We start from the raw sequence: 24,785 nt of genomic DNA, 5'->3' as shown, positions 1-24,785 counted from the left end.
GTCTCCCCATTTCCCATCAGGACCCTCGTCACAAGTCACACCCGGAAGCCCTGTGGAAGGACTTGAAGAGAGCGTCTCCTCTTTCATCTTACAGGCAAGGAGTGTCCACTTTCTGTCCTGCTCTCAGATTCCTTGCACTTCTCGGTTTCCTAGGACAGGCAAGCTTTCTATAATCCCAACAGGCAATTGCTGTGAGCGCTCTATTTCAGCCGGGGAGAAACTGGACTCTGACAGGGCACTGTGGTTTGCTGCAGCGTGTGATCATTTTTATGGGCTCCCCGCCAGGCATGTGAAACTCAATCATCAGCCTTAGTGTGACGTAGGAGGCTGTCAGAGAGGCCCTGTAGACTCTGAATGCTAACCCTTCTACCATTCGCTCTCTGCAAAAATGGGTGCCTCCTGAGCCACTTGTCACCATTCTCTTAATGGTTCCTTCTCCTGCTCCCCCATCCCAACTGTCAAAGCCGTGCACGGACACGTGCCCACATGGCAGCCTGGGGAGATGTCTGCAGGGCGACGGGTCATGAACAACTCAGGCCAGGAATGCCAGACTCATCCCTACACACACACACACACACACACACACACACACACACATCACATACACATATATACATACACATACAAACACACACATACATATACACACATATATACACACATACACACACAAACACATACACACAGACATACACAGGCATACACACACACACACACACACACACACACACACACACACACCAGACTTAGCCTCAAGAAGCTTTTGTTTTGTGTGAGGGATGCTTTCCAATAGTTCCCTTGGTTCAGAATACAACCACAATGCATTTTTAAATCAGAAATATATATATACTAGAGGCCCAGTGCATGATTGAATCATGCACGTGTAGGGTCCCCTACACGCTTTCGCTTTTCACGGTGGAGCTGGGTGCCTGTCCACTCGTGCACCAGGCCTTTCAGAAGCCTCCGGCTCGGCAGAGGCTTCTGAAAGGCCTGGTGCCGGAGCAGACAGGCACCCAGGTCCCCCACTTTTGTTTTTTTGTTTTTGTATTTGTTTTTGCTGTGAAAGAGCTCATTTATTGGGGTGGTGGACTCAGTGGATCCAAAGTGGAGAGCTGGTGAAGGGATCGGTGGCTTCCAGTTTCAAGCGCTGGTTCTCAGTCCTGCGGCACCTGTTTACGGATCGCTTCGGCGAGGCTGGGCCAGGTCAGGGCCGCACGCACTTTGGCATCCGGGCCAGGGATGCTCTCCAGGCCCCACAGGGTGAAGCGGCTGAAACTGGCGGAGGCACGAATAAAGCGGTCGAAGTCCCGCTCCAGCGCCTCCGGGGGTTCCACCAGCTCCTGCTCGTCCTTGTCGGACCCTGCTGAAAAGTCCTGCTTCCCCACCGACTGCTCTTCCATCACCATCACGTATCCCAGCAGGCCAGGCGGCACCGCCACCTCCTCGCCCCTCAGACTGCGGCCCCGAAATGACACTTGGAGTCCATCGGGACCCTGACGGATGGCCGGGGTGAAAAAGCGCCCCACAGGGGCGGCCGGTTAACCCGGACTTCACAGGGCAGGAGGTGCAGCGTGTGCGCAGAGTGACGGGCGTAGGTGGATGCGGTGCTTCTCCATGTCTTCCTCGTCGCTGCTCTCCATCCTCTGCCGGGTTTCCGTGGCTCGCTGACTGAGGCCAGAGCTCGCTCCCCCACTTTTGATGATCCGCGGCCGCTGAGGGGGTCTCCCCTGCTGTTGAGAGGCGCAGGGGGTGGGACCCCCTCAGCGGCCCGGATCTGGCCGTTGAGAGGCACAGGGGGTGGGAGTCCCGCCCCCTGTGCCTCTGAACAGCAGCGTAGCCCCGCTCAGTGGCAGCGGATCCGTGCCTCTCAATGGCCGGATAGGCCACCCTGAGTCCCGCCCCCCAGCCTCCGCCGCCCAATCGTGGGCGTAGCAGAGTGATGGTAATTTACATGGTACGCTATTATTAGATAGGATGTGTGTGTGTGTGTATACATATATACACATATATGTATGTATATGTATGTGTATATACAGTATATACACTGAGTGGCCAGATTATTATGTGTTCAGAGATCATAATAATCTGGCCACTCAGTGTGTGTGTGTGTGTATATATATATATACATATATGTATGTATATGTATGTGTATATACAGTATATACACTGAGTGGCCAGATTATTATGTGTTCAGAGATCATAATAATCTGGCCACTCAGTGTGTGTGTGTGTGTGTGTGTGTGTACATATATATGACATGCCACTGTATTAGAAATGCAACTTGTACATCTCTAGGTAAGAAAAAAATTAACTGTATATAACCATACACATTTCTCAACCTTTCTTTTTAAATGCACTGCAAATAATAAATTTTAAATATACTACAAAGAATATCTTGTTGTGGGAAATAAAAGAAAGACAGAAGGAAAGAGTAAGAGAAAGAAACCAAGAAAGAAAAGTAGGAGTGGGGAAAACTGCATAGATAGAAACTTCTTTAAATGCAAGCATTTCCTTCACTTCTACCCTCTGTCTTGGCAAGACCCGCACCAGCCATAAGAAAGTGAGTGCTTCTACAGTTGGAGGTTTATGAGCTACATCTTCATGATAACTTTTGAGGCCTCGAGCCTTCAGTGTCTGTTTCCACGATTTGAATGTTACTGCGACAGGTACAACATCGGCGTCTGCAGAACCTGACAGAAACACCAGCAGTGGAAGAAGGCAAGTGCGTGCAGAATAGAAGGTCCCCATACGAGGCCAGGGTCAGGCGAGCAGTGACACACAGCAGAATCCCGCTGGCATTTCGGGATTAGCGTAATGTGGAAAAACAGTGAGGCAAGCAGGGAAAAAAGAGGTTGGGTAAATGCGTCCTAGAGAAATACTAGCCTGGAAAATGTACATTACCCTTTTCATGTTCCTACACCGGAAATGCCTCGTGCGGTTTTACTGGAAACACTCGTGCGCATGTTTTAATGGGGGGCACTGGTCTGCCAGGTGAACAGCCCATCGGGGACCGAAGAAGAAGGCAGCAGCCACGGAGCTGAGGTGACCTCAGTGGAAGCTGCCACAGCACAGAGGTGAGAACGCGCTGCTCTGTCTCGGCTGCTCACTGAGCCCTGCAGAGGACCGCCCTCTCCCGGGGAGCCTGGAGCAAGGTCACCAGAGGGGCCTTCGAGCCTCAGAACTTGTCTTCGGATCCCAGCTCCGTGGTCCTAGCCCCGGTGGCCTTGGGCGAGCCTGGGAGCCGCCTCGTCACCTCTGGGAGCTGTGATGCTGGCCCAGGAGCAGAGATGAGGCCCAGGACGCGAGTCTTTTCTGAGATGCCCATCGCCATCTGGCGTCCTCTGGTTTGCACACACAGTCCCAGATTCCTATAGAACTCCGGCAGGGTCTCGGCCAAGGCATCGCGCATGAAACACTAGCTCTCCCCCTTCAGCTTTGCTCCAGAGAGGACTGACGGACGTCCTCTGACGACACACGGAGGCGCGACTGAGACCTGCTGTGGGCCCGTCTCTCTGTGCTTGCTGGTCTGCCTCCGCTTATACATTGCTTGGCCCTCCCTTGGCTGCTCAGGGCTCTTGTCTTTGCTAAACACTTCTTACCGCCTCTCCGCCCTCGAGGTCTGGGTGTGTGAGTGTGTGTCTGGGCCAGCACCTGCAATCTTTTTTATTTCCCAGGTATCCCGCATGAAGTTGCCATTTTGTCATGTAACTCTTTACATACATTTCTGCTCCCAGCTTGCTAATAACTCTTGGGCTTTGCTACCCATTTCTCTTGTGAACACGCACGTCAGTGCCCTGAGCTCCTCGCCCAGCCACAGACCTCCGTCCGCACCAGCATCGCCCGCTGGGCACGGAGTGCTCTTGCAGGCCCTAAGGCAATCCTGCCTGGCTTCCTGGCAGCAGCGGCCTCTGTGGAAAGCACGCCCGGGAAACGGGCCTGCAGTGCTGGTGCTTTCTGGCTTCGTGGGTGTAAGCATCCCTCCCAGCTCCGAGGGGCCAGCCCCGTCTTTCCATCTCACACTCCCCGCTACCTGGGCCTGCGGATAAAATAACGCTGAAATGTACAAAGTGCTGGAACGTTTGAGTTATTTTTAATCCACGTTGGGTTGTGAAGCCATAAAAATGCAGGCAGCGATGAGGCAACTCTCCATAAAACGGTGTTTTACTGCCTTGGCCCCAGCCTATGGGAGCCTTGATCTGAAACGACCGACTATGCCTGCAGCTCCCGGGAACCAACAAGCACACCGAGGTCACCCCCTCGGGGACAATCCCCCTTCTTACTGAGCAAAACAATAAAAACACAGCTCAGGACATCGCGCCAATGTGCCCCATGGCTTAAGGCAACGTCCAACCTCAGATCTGTAACAAGGGAGGCATTTCTTATGTCTTAGAACAGTGGTCGGCAAACTCATTAGTCAACAGAGCGGCAAACCGTGGCTCACGAGGCGCAGTTTGCCGACCACTGGCTTAAGGTGTGGAAAAAAGAGCGAGAAAACACTGGGGAGCTACTACTGCCATCATGTGTGTGTTCTCTAACACGGTGAGCGTGAGACATTTCAGACAACGACCGCTCCATCCCACCCGGCACCGCAGGAAAACAAACCAAACCCGGCGGCAGCCCTGCCCGCCAGCGTAGACCCCCCCCCCCCGCCCCCGTCCCTCTGGGGGAGTCAGCGGGGGTTAGAGGCGTCATGCAGGAGCAGTTGCCAGAGCGCCTACCTCCCGCTCCCGTCCCGGCCTCTAAGGAGTCCCCACCTGCGACAGCAGGAGGCCGATGGCAGCCAGACCCCCACCTCCCTCCAGGATGAGCGGAGACCCACCTCCATCCGGGATGGGCGGAGACCCACCTCCATCCAGGATGAGCGGAGACCCACCTCCTTCCGGGATGGGCGGAGACCCACCTCCATCGGGATGAGCGGAGACCCACCTCCATCCGGGATGAGCGGAGACCCACCTCCTTCCGGGATGGGCGGAGACCCACCTCCATCGGGATGAGCGGAGACCCACCTCCATCCGGGATGAGTGGAGACCCACCTCCTTCCAGCATAAGCGGAGACCCACCTCCATCCGGGATGAGCGGAGACCCACCTCCATCCGGGATGAGCGGAGACCCACCTCCTTCCAGCATAAGCGGAAACCCACCTCCATCCGGGATGAGCGGAGACCCACCTCCTTCCAGCATAAGCGGAGACCCACCCCCATGCAGGATGAGCGGAGACCCACCTCCATCCGGGATGAGCGGAGACCCACCTCCATCCGGGATGAGCGGAGACCCACCTCCTTCCGGGATGGGCGGAGACCCACCTCCATCGGGATGAGTGGAGACCCACCTCCTTCCAGCATAAGCGGAGACCCACCTCCATCCGGGATGAGCGGAGACCCACCTCCTTCCGGGATGGGCGGAGACCCACCTCCATCGGGATGAGCGGAGACCCACCTCCATCGGGATGAGCGGAGACCCACCTCCATCGGGATGAGCGGAGACCCACCTCCATCCGGGATGAGCGGAGACCCACCTCCTTCCGGGATGGGCGGAGACCCACCTCCATCGGGATGAGCGGAGACCCACCTCCATCCGGGATGAGTGGAGACCCACCTCCTTCCAGCATAAGCGGAGACCCACCTCCATCCGGGATGAGCGGAGACCCACCTCCTTCCGGGATGGGCGGAGACCCACCTCCATCGGGATGAGCGGAGACCCACCTCCATCCGGGATGAGTGGAGACCCACCTCCTTCCAGCATAAGCGGAGACCCACCTCCATCCGGGATGAGCGGAGACCCACCTCCATCCGGGATGAGCGGAGACCCACCTCCTTCCAGCATAAGCGGAAACCCACCTCCATCCGGGATGAGCGGAGACCCACCTCCTTCCAGCATAAGCGGAGACCCACCCCCATGCAGGATGAGCGGAGACCCACCTCCATCCGGGATGAGCGGAGACCCACCTCCATCCAGGATGAGTGGAGACCCACCTGCCCAGGTGCCGCCGAAGCTGCGAGGGGAACCTGGCCTTGAGCCCGCCTGCCGGCAGGGAGAGGACAGGCCAACATGTTCTGTGGATCCTCAAGGGCCCGGGACCTGCAGCCGCTTAAACCACAGCACACCCTCAAGGACAAGGTCGCCGCTGTTGCTCCCTGATGCTGGCGTAGCTCCTGAAGACGCTTTCTTCCCTGTGGGGGTTAGGGAGGCCCCGTGGAGAAGTTAGGAGTGGCCGGGAATCAGGAACCAGCTGCAGATCTCAGCCTGCAGGCTCCTGGTAAGTGTGAAATGCTGGGAGTGGGCAGCTGAGGAAGAGCCGCTGAGCAAACCCCGGGGAAAGGGCGCTGAAAGGATTCGGGAACGTGCCAGTGGCGTGGAGCATGTTTGTGGGGACAGCGAGGGGATGGCCGAGGTCTGTGTCTGAGCAGAATCGTGTATGACAGGGAACCAGCACATGTCAGGGCCCAGGGGGCGCGGTGACCTGCCCACAGGAGCGGGCACAGCCACCTGAGTCAGGCTTTGGATGTCTGCGGCACTGACCTCCCATGTCCACGTCGTGTGGGCCCTCGTGTGGTTCCCCTTGCTCCACCCAGGCCCCCATCATCCTCGCCGTCCTTGTTGGCCCAGGGATGTGTTCCGACTGGGCCTACAGGGGGCTCTTCAACACAGGACCAAATTCCCTGATGGCCCGGAGGAGGGACTCCGTGGAGGCCCAACTGGGAAGGCCAGTCCTCATTCATTCATTCACTTCTGTGCGGGTAACCAGCTCCCCCACTGAGGTATGTGGGAGACCTACCGGGCCAAGGCTCACAAGACGGGGTGATAACTCCAGGGCCCCAGCCACAGGCAGAGACATCAACATCAGCCCACAGCTAAGTGAGTGAGTGAGCCCCCAGACGTGTATCGGGTGCTGGCTGAGTAAAGACGTGGGACTGACCCAATGATAGTCCATAGGATTTTTCTTGGCTGCATAGCCACCTTTTTTCTAACTAACTTTCCTATTCTCTTAACACTCAATGAGCCGGTCCATTCAGATTGTTGATTCGATTGCTGCTTATTGAGTACCTGCTATATGCTGACCTTTGCAGAAATCCAAAGTATCAATAATCCCTCCCCGGCCCGCAGGCTCTACAAAACGTTAGGGAGACGGGACCGTCCTCAGGAGGCACTCCCAGCAGGTGGGCCTGGGAGGAGGCCCGGAGCCGGACCGGCCCTTAGAGCTGGATGGAGCTCAGGGCGGGGAGACGGGAGAAGGGGCATTAGGAAGGGGAGGCCGTTGGGGACCTCAGGAGCGTGAAGGCTCTCGGGTAAGCTGAAGGAGGTGAGAAGAGGAGGAGGGCTGGACTCAGGGTGTGGAAGGGAGACGGTGGGAGATGAGGTTGGGTGGATGAATCCCGGGACAAACCAGGCTGAGGCATCGGTGCCCAGCCCTGCTGTGCCAGCCCCATTCTGCACTTTCGGAGGAAACCAAGTGCTCAGGAATGAACGACAGGTTTTCTTTGGCAGCTGAGCCCACCGGCAGGCTCTGTGTGAAGAGAGGCCAGCTCGCAGCCTGGGCTGGATACTGAGCTCGCCGTGGGCCGTGTTCCCTGCCGGCCCTGTCGCCGCCGCAGCTGGCTGGCTTTGACCCCGGCCCTGTGCGGGCTGAGCGTGTCCCGGGGACACGGGGACACCGTGGTGACCTGGACTCCCAGACTGTGCTCTGCCGCTCACCTTCTGTGCGGGTCCGAAGAGGATGGCAGCTTGTCAACGGTGTCACCACCCAGCAGGGGCCACCTTCCCCCTCTCACCTCCCGGCTGACCTCTCTGAAACGTGTCCACACGTCTGGTCCGGCTTGGCGGACGGTTCTGGAAGGGGGTGTGGGTAAGAGTGAGGTGGCCATCAAGCCGAGGAAACGCTGATTTCTGCAGATCAATACAAAGAGAAACAGCGGGCAAACAAACATGCATTTTTCAACCTGAAAAGCTTGACGCCTTGAAATAACAGCCCAGAGCTACAGGGAAAAACCAAGTGAGCATTTAAAGGGACGTGAACGTTGTTTATCCAAAGCAGCCTGGGAGAGAAGTGGCTGAGAAATAAATCTGTCTGCGTGTTCTTGGGTGCAGCGGGCGCCCAGCCTATGCAGGAGGCCCCCTCTCGTCCCCCTTTCCTCTGCTCTGACCTGGGCCCTCCCCTCTGGGCTGCGGGAGGAATCAAAGGCCGAGTGCGGGCTGCCCTCTGGGGCCGCCTCCAGCAGCCCTGCCAGGTCGGGAAGGCGCCCCCATCCCCCCATCGTGTAAGAGGACTTGGGCTGCTGGCGACCCTCCCAGCCCTTTCTTCTTTTGCTTCAGAGAAAAGGTGATCACGGGGACACCCAGAGGAATAAAGCAGCTTCTCCCGCTCTGTCAAACGACATGTCTGTCAGTATCCTGGGCATTTCCTAACTGAAGCTGAAGCTGAAAGGGGAGGTTGGAGGTGGGGGGTGGGGGGTGGGAGGTGGGAGGAGGAGGAGGAGGAGGAGGAGGAGGAGGAGGAGGAGGCAGAGGAGGAAATAGAGGAGGAGGAAGAGGAGGAGGAGGAGGAGGAGGAGGAGGAGGAGGAGGCAGAGGAGGAAATGGAGGAGGAGGAAGAGGAGGAAGAGGAGGAGGAGGAAGAGGAGGAGGAGGAGGAGGGGGAGGAGGGGGAGGAGGGGGAGAAGGGGGAGGAGGGGGAGGAAGAGCCCAGGACTGCAGGCCACACAGCTCCAGGGGAAAGGAGAGTCTAAGGCTACCCCAGCCAACAACCACAGCAACGCTGACCAGGCCAGGCAAAGCCTGAGAAACAGGGTGAGCAATGTGTGGTGGAGGAAGCTGTAAGTTCAAGAGAAAACAGGAAACCATAGAGGACAACCAGGATTCCAGGGAGAAGTTCAATGTTTCCCTCTTTCCCAGAGGGATTCTAGCTGCCATTGGCACAAAGGTCACCATTTGCTGCAGTGAATTTGCAAAACAAGGTCTAGATATATTCCCCTCAGTCTACAGTTCAGTGCCCTCGGGGCGAAGGGCAGGAATCCCTTAAGGAAGTGTCACTAGCATATAATACTGCTCCTCCTGCAAAATTTTCAAACTGTGTTTCTTGGCTTTGTTTGTTTTTGTTCATCCTCACCCGAGGATAGTCTTCCATTGATTTTTAGAGAGAGTGGGAGGGAGGCGGAGAGACAGTGAGAGAGAGAAATTTTAATTGGCTGCCTTCCATACCCGCCCCAACCAGGGCCAGGGATCAAGCCTGCAACCGAGGTACATGCCCTTGACCAGAATCAAACCCGGGACCCTTCAGTCCGCAGGCCGATGCTCTACCCATTGAGTCAAACCAGCCAGGGCTCCAACTGTATTTCTTTATTTATTCACTCAAAAGTATTGGCTGCTAACTTACTCAGGGTGGCGGTGAATATGAAAAACAACAACACAAAAACAAGAGAAGCACAGCTTTCTGTGTTTGTTTATGGGGAGGAGCTTCCGGTCTAGAGGAGGCACGGAGGCAAGGGGGTGCTGTGACCTACAGCAGACGGTGGTGCCCAAGCTCACGGCTGGGAGATGGCGCGTGCGACGGGAAATAGAAGTTCTAGGAAGTGACTCTGTAACATGTGAATGCAGATGGGAACGTGCTCAGTTTCTTCACAGAGGACCCGCATGCCATGCTAGGATGTGTGGGCCACCGAGTGAGGAGAAACCACAGGGCCTTTGGAGGGAGACGCTGCCAGGTCTTCAAGGCCCCGTGCACCACCCTATTGCCTGCCTGCGATCGCAACTGCCTCTGCCTGTGCTCCCCTCGACTGTAGACTCTTCCAGGGCAAGATCCACTTCCTGAAGGCGACCCCTGAGCATGCAGAGACACCTGCCCCAGAAACCGGCGCATACCATGGGCTAAAACAAAGAGTGTTCTGAAGAGATAAAGGACAACATCCCAGCAGTCCACAGCAGCAGAGATACTTTGGAGACTTTCCCCCCGCCCCCCAACATTTTATTGGTGACAAAAGAGCTTAAAACAAATTGCCCCCAAATCGGAAGTGACATTGCCTTGGTACAGATGCTCCTTGATTTGGAAAACTCAGGAGTAACTGCTGCTCCAGGGTGAGCGAAAGCCCACAGCACAGAGGGAGGTAGGGCACTCCAAGGCAGGCACCGGGCAGGGGGAGGCCCACGGGATCACAGCAGAAGCCTGTCCAAGCACAATGCCTCTAGGTGGCCTCCCAAAGGCCCTACAGCAGTGGTTCTCAACCTTCCTAATGCCGCGACCCTTTAATACAGCTCCTCATGTTGTGGTGACCCTCAACCATAAAATTATTTTCGTTGCTACTTCATAACTGTTATTTTGCTACAGTTCATTTGTTAACGAATTCATTTGTTAATGAATCGTAATGTAAATATCTGTGTTTTCCGATGATCTTAGGCTCTCCAGCAGCAGTTCTCAACCTGTGGGTCGCAACCACTAGCAGGGTCACCTAAGACCATCAGAAAACACAGATATTTACATTATGATTCATATCAGTAGCAAAATTATAGTTATGACGTAGCAACGAAAATAATTTTATGGTTGGGGGTCACCACAACATGAGGAACTGTATTAAAGGGTCGCGGCATTAGGAAGGTTGAGAACCACTGCCCTACAGCAAGGGGATAAGAGATTTGACAGTTCTTGAAGATGGAGCGGACGTCGTGGGTAAGAGAGACGGTTTTCCACCTGGTGGCTCTGGGAATGGAGGGGACTGGAGCAGAGATAAGACAGCCAGTAGGCCATCGGCACTGCTAGTCCCGTGGCAAAGGCCCGGGCCCTCCTCCAAACCCTCGTTCTTGGAGTTATGCACGCTGAAGGTTTTCCTGATCCCTGTTAACAGATGCCAATCAGACAACAGTTTAAACCAGCCGGTACACAGAGAGGGACAAAAGTGGGTTCACCATTGTTCGTATGGAAAATAATGCAGTAATTAATAAATAACCGTACAAGAATAAACTTTGTTTCGTGTACCCACAACTGTAGGCCTACTTGTGCCTCGCCTTGTATTTATGAAATTTAATGTTTTACACATTTTAAAAACGTCTTTATATTGAAAAGTGAATCATGCATTTTTCAAATGTGTTTTCAATGTCTACATGCAGCTTCGTATCTTCCTCGCCTCGTGTCCAATGTATGACCCGTCTCCTTCACCCGCAACAAATTAAGGAAACTCCCATCATGAGGATGGAAAGTGATGAATCTATTATTCATTAAATTGTTATGTAGCTAAATGGCAACTCTGCCCCGTTATGTCCCCCAGGTCATCCTGGTTCGGTAACAGATGTAGAGAAGGTATGGAAGAGTGGGAGAGAGACCTCGGTCACTTTCAGACCGAAGTAGTTTGACTCTGTCATCTTTTTCAATTATACTAATAGAAATTTAAAATGCTATTAACACATTAAAGTCATGAAATTAAGCATAACATTATCAAAGAGGGATTATTGGTGTGGTAGGTAGAGTGTAATGTTCAGGAATGCATTAAAATGCATTCATCAGCATCATTATCATCATCACCATGGGCTCCAGCTCCATCACCTGCAGAAAAGGTGGGAACCCTTAGATCTTGGTATCATCTACCCTGTCACCCTTGAAGTTTATATTTTCATCTTCCCATTATTCATCTTGACTTTGGATCACGCAATACCTGGATGGGAAGGTCATTTTTTACACAAAAGAGCACCAAAAAAAGTGGTAACTAAGTCAGTGCTACAGGAGAAGGACAAAGTACTGCAGGAATCTGGAGCAGAAAAACATGGTTTATGGCCGGGTGCTCCAGAACATATTCATGTACTTGAGGGTACATGAGCTTAGCCTTGAATTATGGATAGATTTGTGATAGGCAGGCACTCAAGGAAAAAGATTCTGAGGCATAAATTGAAGAAAGCTCTGCTGCTCCTCCACTGCTATATATCAGAACCACAACACTGACTATGCTGTAAGCCTACTACTGTGAAGAAATATGGATCCCAGAAGTTAACCAGGAAATACATAAAGAATAGAAATGTTCCCAACTACACAGCCGCAAAAAGTAAGTTAGACGTCACAGACTAGTTAGTACGTGCAGTGAAATTCGGGTCCGTTACAATTTATGCCATGCTAGAAGGATGCAGGCTCTCAAGAGGTAATTTATTTCCCCATTGACTTGTAATTATAGGTGTACTTAGTTCCATCGCTGATTTATTTTTATTGGTAATGAATATTAGTACTTTAGCTTAAAGTATCATCTGCCATGTATGTCAAGTAGTTAATGCAAATGAACTCTTAAATATGCTGAGGAAGCTCATTATTTAAGGTAATTATTTAGCAAAGCAATGATCCTTTGGTTATGCAAATTACTGACATTAAATTATAAATGGGTAAGTATCCAGTTTTATGTTTCATTCTGGGCCCTCAAAATGACCTTTCCACCCAGGGATTGCTTGATCCAAAGTCAAGATGAATAATGGCAAGATGAAAATATAAACTTCAAGGGTGACAGGGTCGATGATACCAAGATCTAAGGGTTCCTGTATTTTCTGCAGGTGATGGAGCTGGAGCTGGAGCTGGAGCCCACGGTGATGATGATGATGATGATGATGATGATGATGATGATGGCTTTGGCTTGTTATATACCCCCTGCTGGACCCTTGTTTAGATTGATTGTCACTTTATTTCAAGACCACCTTCATCAGATAGACATTTATGGTTTACATATTTGTGTATTTACTAAGCACCAAACATTTATCAGGTACCGGAAGTCACCTGTGTCTGGCGGCTTGGAGGAGGGGTGATGAGGGAAAGCAGGCAAGTCAATCAGCCTTCTCATTGTCTGCACCTTGCGGTAGAGACAGTGTTGCCAGCCACTGCCTTCAGTCAGTCCTCGCGCCCCTGCATACCAACAGGAACAGAAGAACCTTGATTGATCTCCAAGAAAAGCCCAGAGGGAAGTCACTCTCATTGTACCAGGTTACCCTCTCATACACACTGGGTCTGCTTTCCTCATTTACTGCTTCGTCCTAAACCCTGTCTCCTCCACCTACTTCTTTCCTCAGGTCCCCATCCAGTCCCGCGTAACCTCGTCAGAATGACAAAAACCATTCTCTACCATTTCTTGCTTCTGCCAGTCTTGGAAATCCTCCTGAACAGAGCTGTCAGCATGTTCCCAGCCCCACTGTCACGTCACTCACCGAAGGCTGACAACCCCCATGGCCAAGCACAGTAAGTGCAGACTTAGCTCCTTGCAGGCTCTAAAATAAAACCACGCCAGCCTTGCAATGGTAGCTACTCAGTCCCCATCAGACCTGTCTCTTCATTGACTCTCCCACCAGCCTGCTGTCATTCTTGTATTTGCTGTGTGTGCTGCCACGCTGGGATTTTAGCGATAATAAACACGGCTTATTCGACAGGACAGAGATGAGACTCAGAGACCCTGACCTAGTGACCCTGACCCCCTTGGCAAGCCACTTAACTTATCATCTGTAAGAGACAAAGATATCCGCTAACACATTTCATAAAGTTATTTTGTCAGGAAAATGAGACAATCTACAGAAAGTACTTTCTAAATCAGGCGTCCTCAAACTACGGCCCGCGGGCCACATGCAGATGTTTTTTGCCATTTTGTTTTTTTACTTCAAAATAAGATATGTGCAGTGTGCATAGGAATTTGTTCATAGTTTGTTTTTTTTTAAACTATAGTCCGGCCCTAGAACGGTCTGAGGGACAGTGAACTGGCCCCTGTTTAAAAAGTTTGAGGACCCCTGTATTATGATGTGCTACACAAAGCAAATCCTATCTAATCAAAATCTTATCATACCTGAAATTCAAGAAGGCATCATTTTTAAACAATGTATTTGGCACCTTTGAAATTTCCGTTCTTCTTGGGTGAAGTTACAGGTCACTACTATTTGAGGTAATTAAACAGAGGAACCTGGAATTGGAGAGCAGACACAGAGGCCAAATGAATATTCCACAAATTCTCAGGGACTCTCGGCGTGGGCTTCCCACAAAACCAGCCTCTCTCTGCAGCTTTAGGTTAACCTGGGGCCTGGGCCCACACTCCCACCAGCACATTCCCTTGAGGAGGAACGGAGCCGTGTCCCAGGAGTGACAGGTGTAGACGTCAGTGAGGCTGAGCCACAAAGTCAAAAAGCTGTCATAAAAAATTTGGTCGAGGAATCAAAAACTAAAACTTCAAAAAATTAAGTGCATCATGTCCAGGGCGAAGGCAGATGGACAAGTGAATCGTTGGGACTTTGTTGCGAAAGGATTATGCAAAGTGGTGTCAATAGAAATGCATTTGTTTTCTTTTCCCAAAGAGATGGAAAGCTCCTTAAAGCCAAGGCAAAAGATGAATAATCTCTATGTAAGGAATAGGGTCCTTAGACTGACTAGACCTTTAACAAGCATTTGTGGAGTAACTGAAATCAAGTCTCACAAATAGGCATTTGCTACCTCTGGTTTCCTAGCTGGAAATGTAACAGAAGTAAAACATTATTTTATTTATGAGAATAAACTTAGCTCCCCATAAACATTCACTATTAATGTGTTCAGAGAGCTATATTTATTTATGGACCAAAGTCTTATTCAGTTAGTGAGATGTATTAAAAAATCATTCCCCGATTATTAACCAAGTCAGAAACGCTTAGGAAATGCAGGCGGGTTCCTTTGAAATGCTCCTTTTGGTATCATGCCAAGGCGTTTGTACACAGAGCACACAGACACAATACAAAAATCTTTCTTTTCGATCCTGTATTTCTTGACATAATCTGAAATTAAAGTGGTACTCACACGATCAATAAATCTATAGCAACTATTTGGAGAAAACTGGCAAAAATATATTTTTCTTTTATTCCCTCTTATTTTAAAGGTATTTTATAAGCAAACAGGGCAACCTCATTTTTAGAGTTTGTCGAGAACGTCAAGTATCTGGTCCCCAGAAGCAAGATTCATCCTGAGGAGGCTCTAAGCCTGCGCGAGTTTCCAAAGTAGTGCCCACATATACCGTGCGTGTTAAACAAATTCAGATTTATTGAAAGTAAACATTTACATAGGCTACAATGTTAGGACTATTACAAAGCTGGATAAAAGAGGCTTGGTAGCAATAGAAAGCAAGTGCAATAAAAAGTGAATAGAGAAAATATTTGGCCTTAGTGATCTCTTGGCAGTATTTACATTATGTACATATTGTTAAATATTTATAATAACTCTAAGGCACCAAAGGCTACAGAGCAGGTTGCAATACTATTTGTGCACAAAATTCAAGAAGTTTATTGTAAAGAAAGGCTATATAGTTAAAGAAACACAGGCATATCTTTGTGTTTACAGAAAGGAGTGGCTGCATATTTTAAAATCTCAAGTGATACATTAAATATTGGGCAGATTGAAGAAATTATTTTTAGAACATTAAATTATGTGGCCTATGTAAATAAGCGCTATTTTTTTTACTGACCCGCTGGTAAATGTGTAATGGAATCTATTCTTCAACACAGCTTCTTCACACTCGTGGGTATGTTTTGTCTAAAAACTACTTGAAATTCTTTTGACCTACAAAAAATGTATCCTAATATACCATGTTTACAAAATCCCCAAGAAAAATTAACTGGGTCATAATGTACATCAAATTGACATATAATGGACAAAAATTTAGCAGGCATTCAATGCCAAAAATACTCGAATGTTTCGTCTGCCATTCTGGCATAGGAATTGGGTATTTTAATCCTTCCACTATTTAGGGTGGGCAAATTTGTGGGTTTGGGTGAATGGACATAAAATTGGCCCATGTAGAAAACCAATCTTAAAGAGAACTAATTATTTTCAAATGTTGCAGCTTTAAATCCCTTCTCATAACTCATTGGGTGTTAACTATGTCATTCATCACCAGTGACTGAAATAGCTGTATTACTGTGCTGTCAAGGGGCAATCAACAATATCTCTGTCTAGTATGGTCTTGACTATTGAATAGTTTGATGGCTTCTGTTTGTAAAACTCCTTTTCTTTCTTATACTGGAAACTCAATTTACCTTGACAAAGAGTCTATCATTTGTCTTGAGGTAGTGTTATGATGAAGAATTCCGCGAGACAATAGAATAACATCGTAATATTTTAAAAATGTGCTTCAGGTGCCACCATGAAAGCCATCCATTTGGACGGTAAACAGTCCTCAGTTGAGTGACCCGTTAGAGAAAATCACTGCCTGATGAAGTCACCCAGACTTAACAAGGATGACAGCTTTTCGCCTTAAAACTTCCCGAAAGCCCACGCCCTAATGAAGTTGTGGTATTGTGGTATCAAGTCCTGCTAAGGTTCTTTCAATGACAATAGACTTGCATAGGAAAGGTTTCCTGTCTTTTAAGCAAAGGGGAGCCCAATGGAGGATTTCTTTTCTAAGCGCTTCCATGAGAAATATTCAGAGCATTAACAACAGCTTGGGTTGGTTTCTTACATCACATAGTATTTGACAGTAAGCCCTTAAGCTTACTATCTTATTATTGAAATTTTGTACTCCTATTCAAAATTTTAAATTTAAAAACCACCTTCAAGGCCAACATCTGAGATTTGCTGAGCAACGAAAATACAAACCATTTCAACGTAATGCAATCTAAGGCACCACTAGAGTACCTTACCATAGTGCGTTCTATAGTAATAATATATTATTGCTTTTTCTCTTCTCCAATGTTCAACTATTTTATTTTTTAATACAGTGAATGATAAAAGAAGACAAATTATTCATAGTGAAATGTTTACAAAATCAGTAATGGCAGAAAAAAAATAGAACGAATAAATGAGGTTCTTATTCCCTTACTCCGAGAACGAAAATAAATGACTGCCTTTGCTCAGTGGGTTCATATTAAGAAGTAATGGCTACACAATTAATCAACTATTACAAAGCAGCAGTGAACAGACTTCAAATAATCATAAAAATACAATACAATATCACGTTTGGAATCATCAAGTCAATGGATAGTATCTTAATGGAGTGACTGAATCAAGGCAAGACAACAACAATGTTCAAACATCCACCTTGTAAGGACCTGCGTGGACCTTGGAAGCATGGTGTTCATTTACTCATGGTATTTATTAAAATTAGATTCTTTAGAAATCAAGGTAGGCATCAGTATCCTGTAGCATACTGACACCAACATTTCAATGAAAAGACAGGCTCCACTTAGAAAATTTGCTTACAAAGGATCTGACAATTTTGGGGGGAAAAAAGAACTTAAAATGTGTCATTCTGCCTGCCAATAGCATTCCATTCCATTATCATTAGAAGTCACCCCATTTTGTCATCATAAAAGGTGCCTATTGTCTATAATATCATTAGCCATTAAAAAGGATCCAATACTTTCCTTGCTCTGAGAGGTGAACCTGCTTTCATTCTTAACTTGGCACAAGAGTCTACGATGCTAAGCTTTTCCTCCCCTCCCTAGTCTCCCAGTCCTTGAAGCTACGCTGGCACGTCAGATTCTAAGGCTACACACCTTCCAGGCCACTCCGCTGTGCAGTAAGCCCTTACTGGGTTAGGTCAGTGGCCTGCAATCATGCGTGGAGGCTCTGTAGAGTTTGGGGAGGTGCCCAGTGGTCCTAGTGGCCAAACAGTGGGGCTCCAGGATCTCGATTTCCAAATCCTGCTATTACATCTTCATATTTATGTCAGATATAAAATGTCCCATCAAAGTAATTCAGGGAAAAAAATAATCTTGTTGCTTAAAAACATCCTTTAAAACACAGTCCAAGGGACTTGGAAGACTTAAGCAAGGATTCCTCTGGCGCTCCCCAAGTCCTCCAGCATCTGCTCACGGGACTAAACAAGATGCCGCCCCTGGGCCCTCGAAGGCCAACATGATCCCTCAGGCTCACTCTGGGTTCAACACAGATCAAGGTCTTAAGCGGATGGGGTCACAAGGATTAATCTCCCAGCCACTTCAGGTCTCTGTTGGCAGAAATCAATTAGTTACAATAGAAGAAAACAAAAGATCCCTACACACTTCCACGGCACCCCGGAACGCTGTGGAGGGCCTCTTCTTTCTCATCTTCTATGCCCAAGGAAATAAACACACAAGTTGTAACGTTGGACTTGCAAATGACTACACGCGATTATTTTTTTTCTAAGTCAATTAGAATCAGATCTGAGCCTTGATTCAGGGTTTGAATAGAGTGGCAGACACGATCATTAAACTGCTCTCGTGAATGGCCTATTCCCAAGACATCGTGTGGGAAAGTGAGACACTGGCAATGACAACTTGTAACGACTGAGAACAATATTAGGACCCAAAGGAACAAGACATGCTGTTGGCAATCACATGACCAGGGACAGGAGGACGGGCGCTGGTGTTGTTGTTCCCTATAAACTGATTTTGTGTTCTTTTAATATAAAAGAAACTTCAAAGTTTATCTTCTTTCTCAATATGAAAAAAAAAATATGCAGAGGCATTAGATGAAAAAATATAAAAATGCTGGTGTGGTCTAAATAAATTTTAAAAATGTTCCATTGTAGGAAATAAAAAATAGATACTGTCTGTTATAATTCTGAGACCTTTTGTTGAATACATGTGATCATTTCCGTGGAGATTTAGTCCGCCAGAGGTGGCTAGATTTCCAAATTCAGACTTCTACATAATATTATTAACGAGTTGAATTTTAACCGAAGAAAACATTCTTTAAACAAATAGAGAAATTGTTAGCAAATACTGTCAGTGAATGAATAATGGTAAATTTGGCTCATATCTTGGTTTCTGTCCAGATTTACTGCTTACTGAATATTATTTCTTGTCACTGAATGAGCGTAGAATTGTGGAGCTACGCCACCTGTTGCCACCATACACATGTGCACAGTCACACATTCTGATGCATGAGTCTATAGATATGTATATTACAAACTTTTGGGCAAAGCATTGCATCTAAGACTAATTGTTTTCATATAAGGAAAAATAACAGGAGAATAGGAAACATCCCTCCTCAAAATAGTTGAATGTTCATACCACTAAGTATATATATACATATATATAGCACGTCAGAATGTGCAAACATCATTTTACTTATTGCAAAGTATCTTAGAGATTTAGACTTCATTATAAAACGTTCTCAATGCGATTTTGGTAACCTAAAGTGTCGGTATATAATACCAAACTTCCAATTAAAGAGTTTAATATAAAAATATCAGCACAAAACTGCTTTTTCAATCTGTTTATTGTGTGAGCAACCCAAACTTCAGTTTAAGTGCTGTTGTAAGTTTATTACTAGATTCCATAACCCTACAATTGGTAAATTTCATACCGTTTTAGGTATTTAATGAGATACTTAGAAATACTAAGAAAAAAATCAGTATTCAAAGGATTAATTTTGTTTATAATAACAATAAATTATTTCATCTTCTTCTTCAGTTCAAAACCCAGCTTTGAACCCGAGGAAGGCTTTCAGACCCCGTGAGCGAGACGGCGGTCCTTCAACCGGTAGCCGTCTGGTTGCCGATGACGCGCAGGATCTCCTTGTGGATGCCCCCTTCTTGCGTGTTGATATTGGCATCGCCCACCTGGCCGTCTTCATAGCTGCGGCACAAAGCAGAGACATGGCACGTGAACAAGGGGCAGCGCCCCAGGCACTCAGAGAGCACCTCCGACAGCTCAGAAAGGCCGCTTGCTGCCGAGACGGTAGCCCGGGGAAGCGACAGCGCAAGACAGCGACTTCTCTGCTGCATTCCGATCGCGCCTGTGCACCGCGCAGAGGAGCTGGCGCTACCCCACACCCGGTTATGCCTGGCCCTCGCCCTCGCCCTCGCCCTCGCCCTTCCTTCCTGGGAAAGTTTAACTTCCAATCCCCCACAAAGCCCGCCGGAGCTGCAGGGAGCGCTCTGAGCAGACAGGCCACAGCGGTTCATGAAGTCTGGGTCAAGTTCATGCTCCTTAGACCCTGGCTGCTCCCGCTGCGCTCACTTCCTCTCCAGCGACTCGAAGAAAGCGCCTCGCTTGCGGCCATGCCTCTCCCAGCCCACCTCGGCTTACTACCCCGGCGACCAGCGAGGCCTTCCCCTGACCACGGGCGGCTCCACGGGTCTGAGATAACGTGTCATGGATGCGGGTCTGAGATAACGTGTCATGGATGCGGGTCTGAGATAACGTGTCATGGATGCGGGTCTGAGATAACGTGTCATGGATGCGGGTCTGAGATAACGTCTCATGGATGCGGGTCTGAGATAACATCTCATGGATGCGGGTCTGAGATAACATCTCATGGATGCGGGTCTGAGATAACATCTCATGGATGCGGGTCTGAGATAACATCTTATGGATGTGGGTCTGTGATAACATCTCATGGATGCGGGTCTCAGATAACGTCTCATTGATGCGGGTCTCAGATAACGTTTTCATGGATGCGGGTCTCAGATAACATCTCATGGATGCGGGTCTGAGATAACGTCTCATGGATGCGGGTCTGAGATAACGTTCTCACTGATGTGCTCCTTTCCGTGAGAAGGTGTGTGTGTGTGTAGCCAAGCCACCGCAGTGACAACGCAAGCTGAAAGACAGCAATTATCAAGTCCTTTAGAAAGACATAATTACATCCTAGATGACAATTCATCTCCTCACATAAACTTACTTGGGCAATAAAAATTTCCCAAGAATGAATTTTTAAACATCCATGATAACATTCAGAGCAGAACAGGCAATGAATTAATTTCACTTCGTGGGAATGACTTCAAGACGGAAGCTTAGAGAAGCAGTAAGTGCTCCCAAACAGATATAACCAGGCAAGCCCGGGCTCGGAGAGTCATGTCTCTCCCTCGCCACACACGAATCCTGCCGAGAGAGCCAACACAGGGAAACGAAGCCGATGGCACAGCAATGGGAACCCAGGGCCCCTAACCCACCGCTCCAGCGCCCGGGGGACCCATCGGTGTCAGGCTCAAACTCCCACGCACTGACTCAAGGGTGCCTCCATCACTGCTATTCTTACCACACAAGGGTGTGCACACACGCACATGTAGGACTGTACATATACATGTAAATGCAGGACCCTCCATGCTGGAATACTACTGCAAGGGAAAGAATGGCGCACGTGGTACACAGCCAGTTATAAATACGTCCTCAGACCCAGCAGTGCGCCCCCTGTGAGGAACCAGAGACTGTGTAAAGTGAGAGGCTTTAGCGGTGTCGAGATCTAGTCAGGAGCTTTGTGGAAGAATAGGTAAAGATGCATATTTTACTGGGCAGAACGTTTGTCATCCTGGTTTTTGAGTAAATCCTGGCTCCCCATTGGCTGAGGGTCAGCGAAGCAGCCGTCAATCTGAGCCGAGGCTGGGGAGGTGACCTGCCCACCGGAGACGAGACGGTGCGGTTTGACCGAGCCAGCCTGGCCAGCGCCGCCAGGAGGCAGACGATGGAAAACAACAGAGAATGACGGAAAGGGAACAAACCAGCTATCAGGAAGCCACGGTCCTCTGAGAGAAGTGGGAAGAGAGGAAGGTCTGAGAACTGTTTTGGTCCTTCTTCTTCTTTCTTTTTAATATGTTTTTATTGGTTTTTAGAGAGAGGGAAAGGAGAGGAAAGTTCAGACATGTGATGACTGGTGGCACTAGGGCACTGACTTCAAGGGAGAGAGACAGAAACATCCATGGGAGAGAAATGCCAGCACTGATTGGCTGTCTCATGCACGCCCCCTACTGGGGATCGAGCCTGCAGCCTGGGCATGTGCCCTGACTGGGAATCAAACGTGACCTCCTGGTTCATAGGCCCACACTCAACCACTGAGCCAGGCCGACCAGGATGTTTTGGTCCTTGATGGCTTCCCAATTTCAAATACCAGCCCATTTGCATCTCTACTGTGAATTTCCTCATATGCACGCATGTTTGTTCTCGCTCCGTGGTATTTTGGGTATAGTCAACACACCTACTGTGTCCTCTCTACTTTGGACACAGTGTTGAAAAAGGTAGCCAGTCTCCACACGACCATCTGCACTCCCTCTAGAGGAAAGCTGACCTTTGGTTAAGATTTGTCTGTAATACAAAACAGTTCCTTTTCCCAACACCCACTGTAGTCGCTTGCCTAACCCTACACCTCTACTGACAGGCACCGACACCGGCTGCCCGTGGCCGCCTCGTTGATGGAGTCAGGAGATTTTATCTGCTATAAACGCTCCAGTCTGCAGCATGTGACGTTACTCTTTTTGTTTGTATTTTTAATTTTACTTTTCAGGTGACTTCAATATTATTTTCTATTGGTTTCAGGTGTGCAGCGTAGGGTTAGTCCAGTGGTCGGCAAACCGCGGCTCGCGAGCCACATGCGGCTCTTTGGCCCCTTGAGTGTGGCTCTTCCACAAAATACCACGGCCTGGCGAGTCTATTTTGAAGAAGTGGCGTTAGAAGAAGTTTAAGTTTAAAAAATTTGGCTCTCAAAAGGAATTTTAATCGTTGTACTGTTGATATTTGGCTCTGTGGACTAATGAGTTTGCTGACCACTGGGTTAGACAGGCATGTACTTTACAAAGTGACCCCCCCCCCCCCATATTTCCAGTGCCCGCCTGGCCCCATACACAGTGATTCTGACAGACGGGCTGTATTCCTGGTGCTGCACTTCCATCCCCGGAGAGCACAGGGGGAGGGAGAGCGAGAGCGAGAGCGAGAGCGAGGCTGAGATGGAAAGTGTTAAGAAAAAGGCCCATTTCCCCACTGCCAATGAAGCCTGAAGGACGCGCATCAGCTCAAGAGTAAACTGGCCCAAAGCAGTCAGTGTCTGAAACTCTGGAGCAGACCTGAGACTAAGGCGAAACCGACTGCCCCGCCGTGGTGGGCCGGCAGCGCGCAGACACGTGGCCATGGTGGCACAGGGCACCGCCTCGGCAGACGCGCACTCGGTGGCTCTTCGTTCGCGCTGCAGACAGATGCTGGGTTGTTCATGGGAAGCTCCTTCAAGGCCAGAAAGCAACAGGGTTTTAAAAAGAAACAGAACAAGATCTCAACAGGGAAAGGAGACACTGACCGGGGTTTTATGAAGAAGGAAAAATGTAAGTCCCTAAAAGGAAACAAAAGTGGCGTGTGTTCCCAGGAGTATAAAAAGATTACGAAAATTTTAATTGGAAAATCAACCAACTTGCTTCAAAAGCTATGGGAGAGAAAATAAGGCGACAGAGGGAACGTGGCTGTTGGGAACTCCCTGGGGGATGTGAGGAAATCTCAAGGATGGGGACTTTGGAATGTTCTGACAACCGTTATTGTCGATCCGGGGTCGCAGCTCTGTAGCAAGCCTAAGGCTGGCACAGGTAACTCGCCTCTGTCTCCCTAAATCTGGAACCCAGAAGCAAGAGCCCTGTTTTCCACCAGCAGCAGAAGGACACTCACTGTGGACGGACTGATGTCGCGCTCTCACCCAAGTCCCCACAAGAAACCCGATGTGTCCACCCTCTCCATTAAGTTACCACATCGGTCTTTGCTCATGACACCCATTCACTAGCATTCGGTGTTTCTGCACAAGACAACAGGAGAGGCCCAAGTAGGAACATAATTTGCATTTTACTAGGGGAGATAATGGAGTTATGCAAATGACTTTAGGACAAGGAGCCGGGGAGGTGCAAAGACAGGGCAAGCAAAATTAGGGGTGAAGACCAGTGCCTCGCCTGAGGGGGGCATCTGGAAAGGCCTATGGGGACGCCCGATGTAGAGGCCCCCTGGGAAGGCACACGGGCATTCCTTAATTATTGTCAGCTGAACCCAGTGGCATCGGCAAAGCCACGCCCTGGGAACACGCCTTGCCAAAAGGGCAAGGGTGTTGTCAGCTTGACCTTCATTTCAGCCCGTGGTGTGGGGAAGTGGTTTTGATATCTAAATCCAGCCTAGCACCAGGAATGCTCAGGGCCTACTCAAGAATGCAAATAATCTTCTTTTGTCTTGACCTTTTGGTGAAACTTCCTGGTATTTGGGCTATAAAATAAACTCACTGGATTGGCTCTGGGTCACTGTCCCTGTCTCTCCATCAGAAGAGGATGGTGGTCCCACCCGGTCCCAGCTTTTTCCTTCTATCTCTATGTCTTGTCTCTTTCTTTTATTTCTCAATCCCCAGCCACCCCTACTCAGGAACTGGACCTGCTCTCTAGCTGTGCTGGATGCGGAAAGAGAGAAATACCTACACCCATGTGGTCAAGACTTTGGAGACTAGCTGAAGGCAGGGCTGGTGGAGAAGGCCAATCACCTGGACTGACTGAGAGTGGACAGAGTCGTGGGAAGAACTCGAAGCTGTTGGACAGTAATTCTACTCCATCGGTCGTCTGTAGGGTAACTGAAGTGAGTCAGTGGGCTCCATGTTGCAGAAGGCCACGTTTGCTAAAAATTGGCAGCCTGCAAGGAATCATCGAAAGTCTGCTTTCGGAAAAGTAATCTATAATAATAAAAGCGTAATATGCTAATTAGGCCAGACAGCCAAACAACCTTCCGGACGCCCTTCCCGACGCCCTTCTGGATGAAGCTGGGGGCTGCGAGGGCCTCTAGTGTGATATGAACAGCATAATCTTATGTATATGCATAGAAATGTAGGCTACACACCAGAAGAATAACTGTGAGTGGGATGTTATGGGTGATTCTCTCCTCTTCTGCTTACTGTTGGCTTGGTTTCTGTACATTAAACAGGTATCTTAGGTGTGATAACGGTAATGTTTAATAAACCCGGCCTTGTACAAAACAGATTGGGAGCAGGGAGGAAATCCGAGCGCGGAGAATAACTGGTATTCCTCGGTGTGCTCCGGGGAGAGAATGGCATATCCATGGAAACCAAGGTACTGACGGGAGGAAACGGAAAAGATGAACTTGGGAGCGATGGCCACAGTGAGCAA

General features: G+C 49.1%; 1 protein-coding gene and 1 pseudogene across 2 annotated transcripts in view; both read right to left on the bottom strand.

Annotated features, from left to right (window-relative positions):
- Positions 1-1,018: 1,018 nt before the first annotated feature.
- Positions 1,019-1,640, bottom strand: LOC307116502 (ribonuclease H2 subunit C-like; annotated as a pseudogene). Its single transcript has one exon. The product of its transcript is annotated as a ribonuclease H2 subunit C-like (transcript).
- A 13,387-nt stretch (positions 1,641-15,027) lies between these two features.
- PARP8 (poly(ADP-ribose) polymerase family member 8) overlaps positions 15,028-24,785 on the bottom strand; it is a 137,495-nt gene continuing 127,737 nt past the window's right edge. The window contains exon 26 of the mRNA XM_079782226.1: positions 15,028-19,515. Coding sequence (XP_079638352.1) covers positions 19,413-19,515 — 103 coding nt within the window. The 3' untranslated portion in view covers positions 15,028-19,412. The remainder of the gene's footprint in view (positions 19,516-24,785) is intronic.

Source organism: Cnephaeus nilssonii (assembly GCF_951640355.1).
Source record: "Cnephaeus nilssonii genome assembly, chromosome: 2".
NCBI lineage: Eukaryota > Metazoa > Chordata > Mammalia > Chiroptera > Vespertilionidae > Cnephaeus > Cnephaeus nilssonii.
Note: the sequence above shows the minus strand (reverse complement) of the source record. Positions and strands in the feature narration are given on the sequence as shown.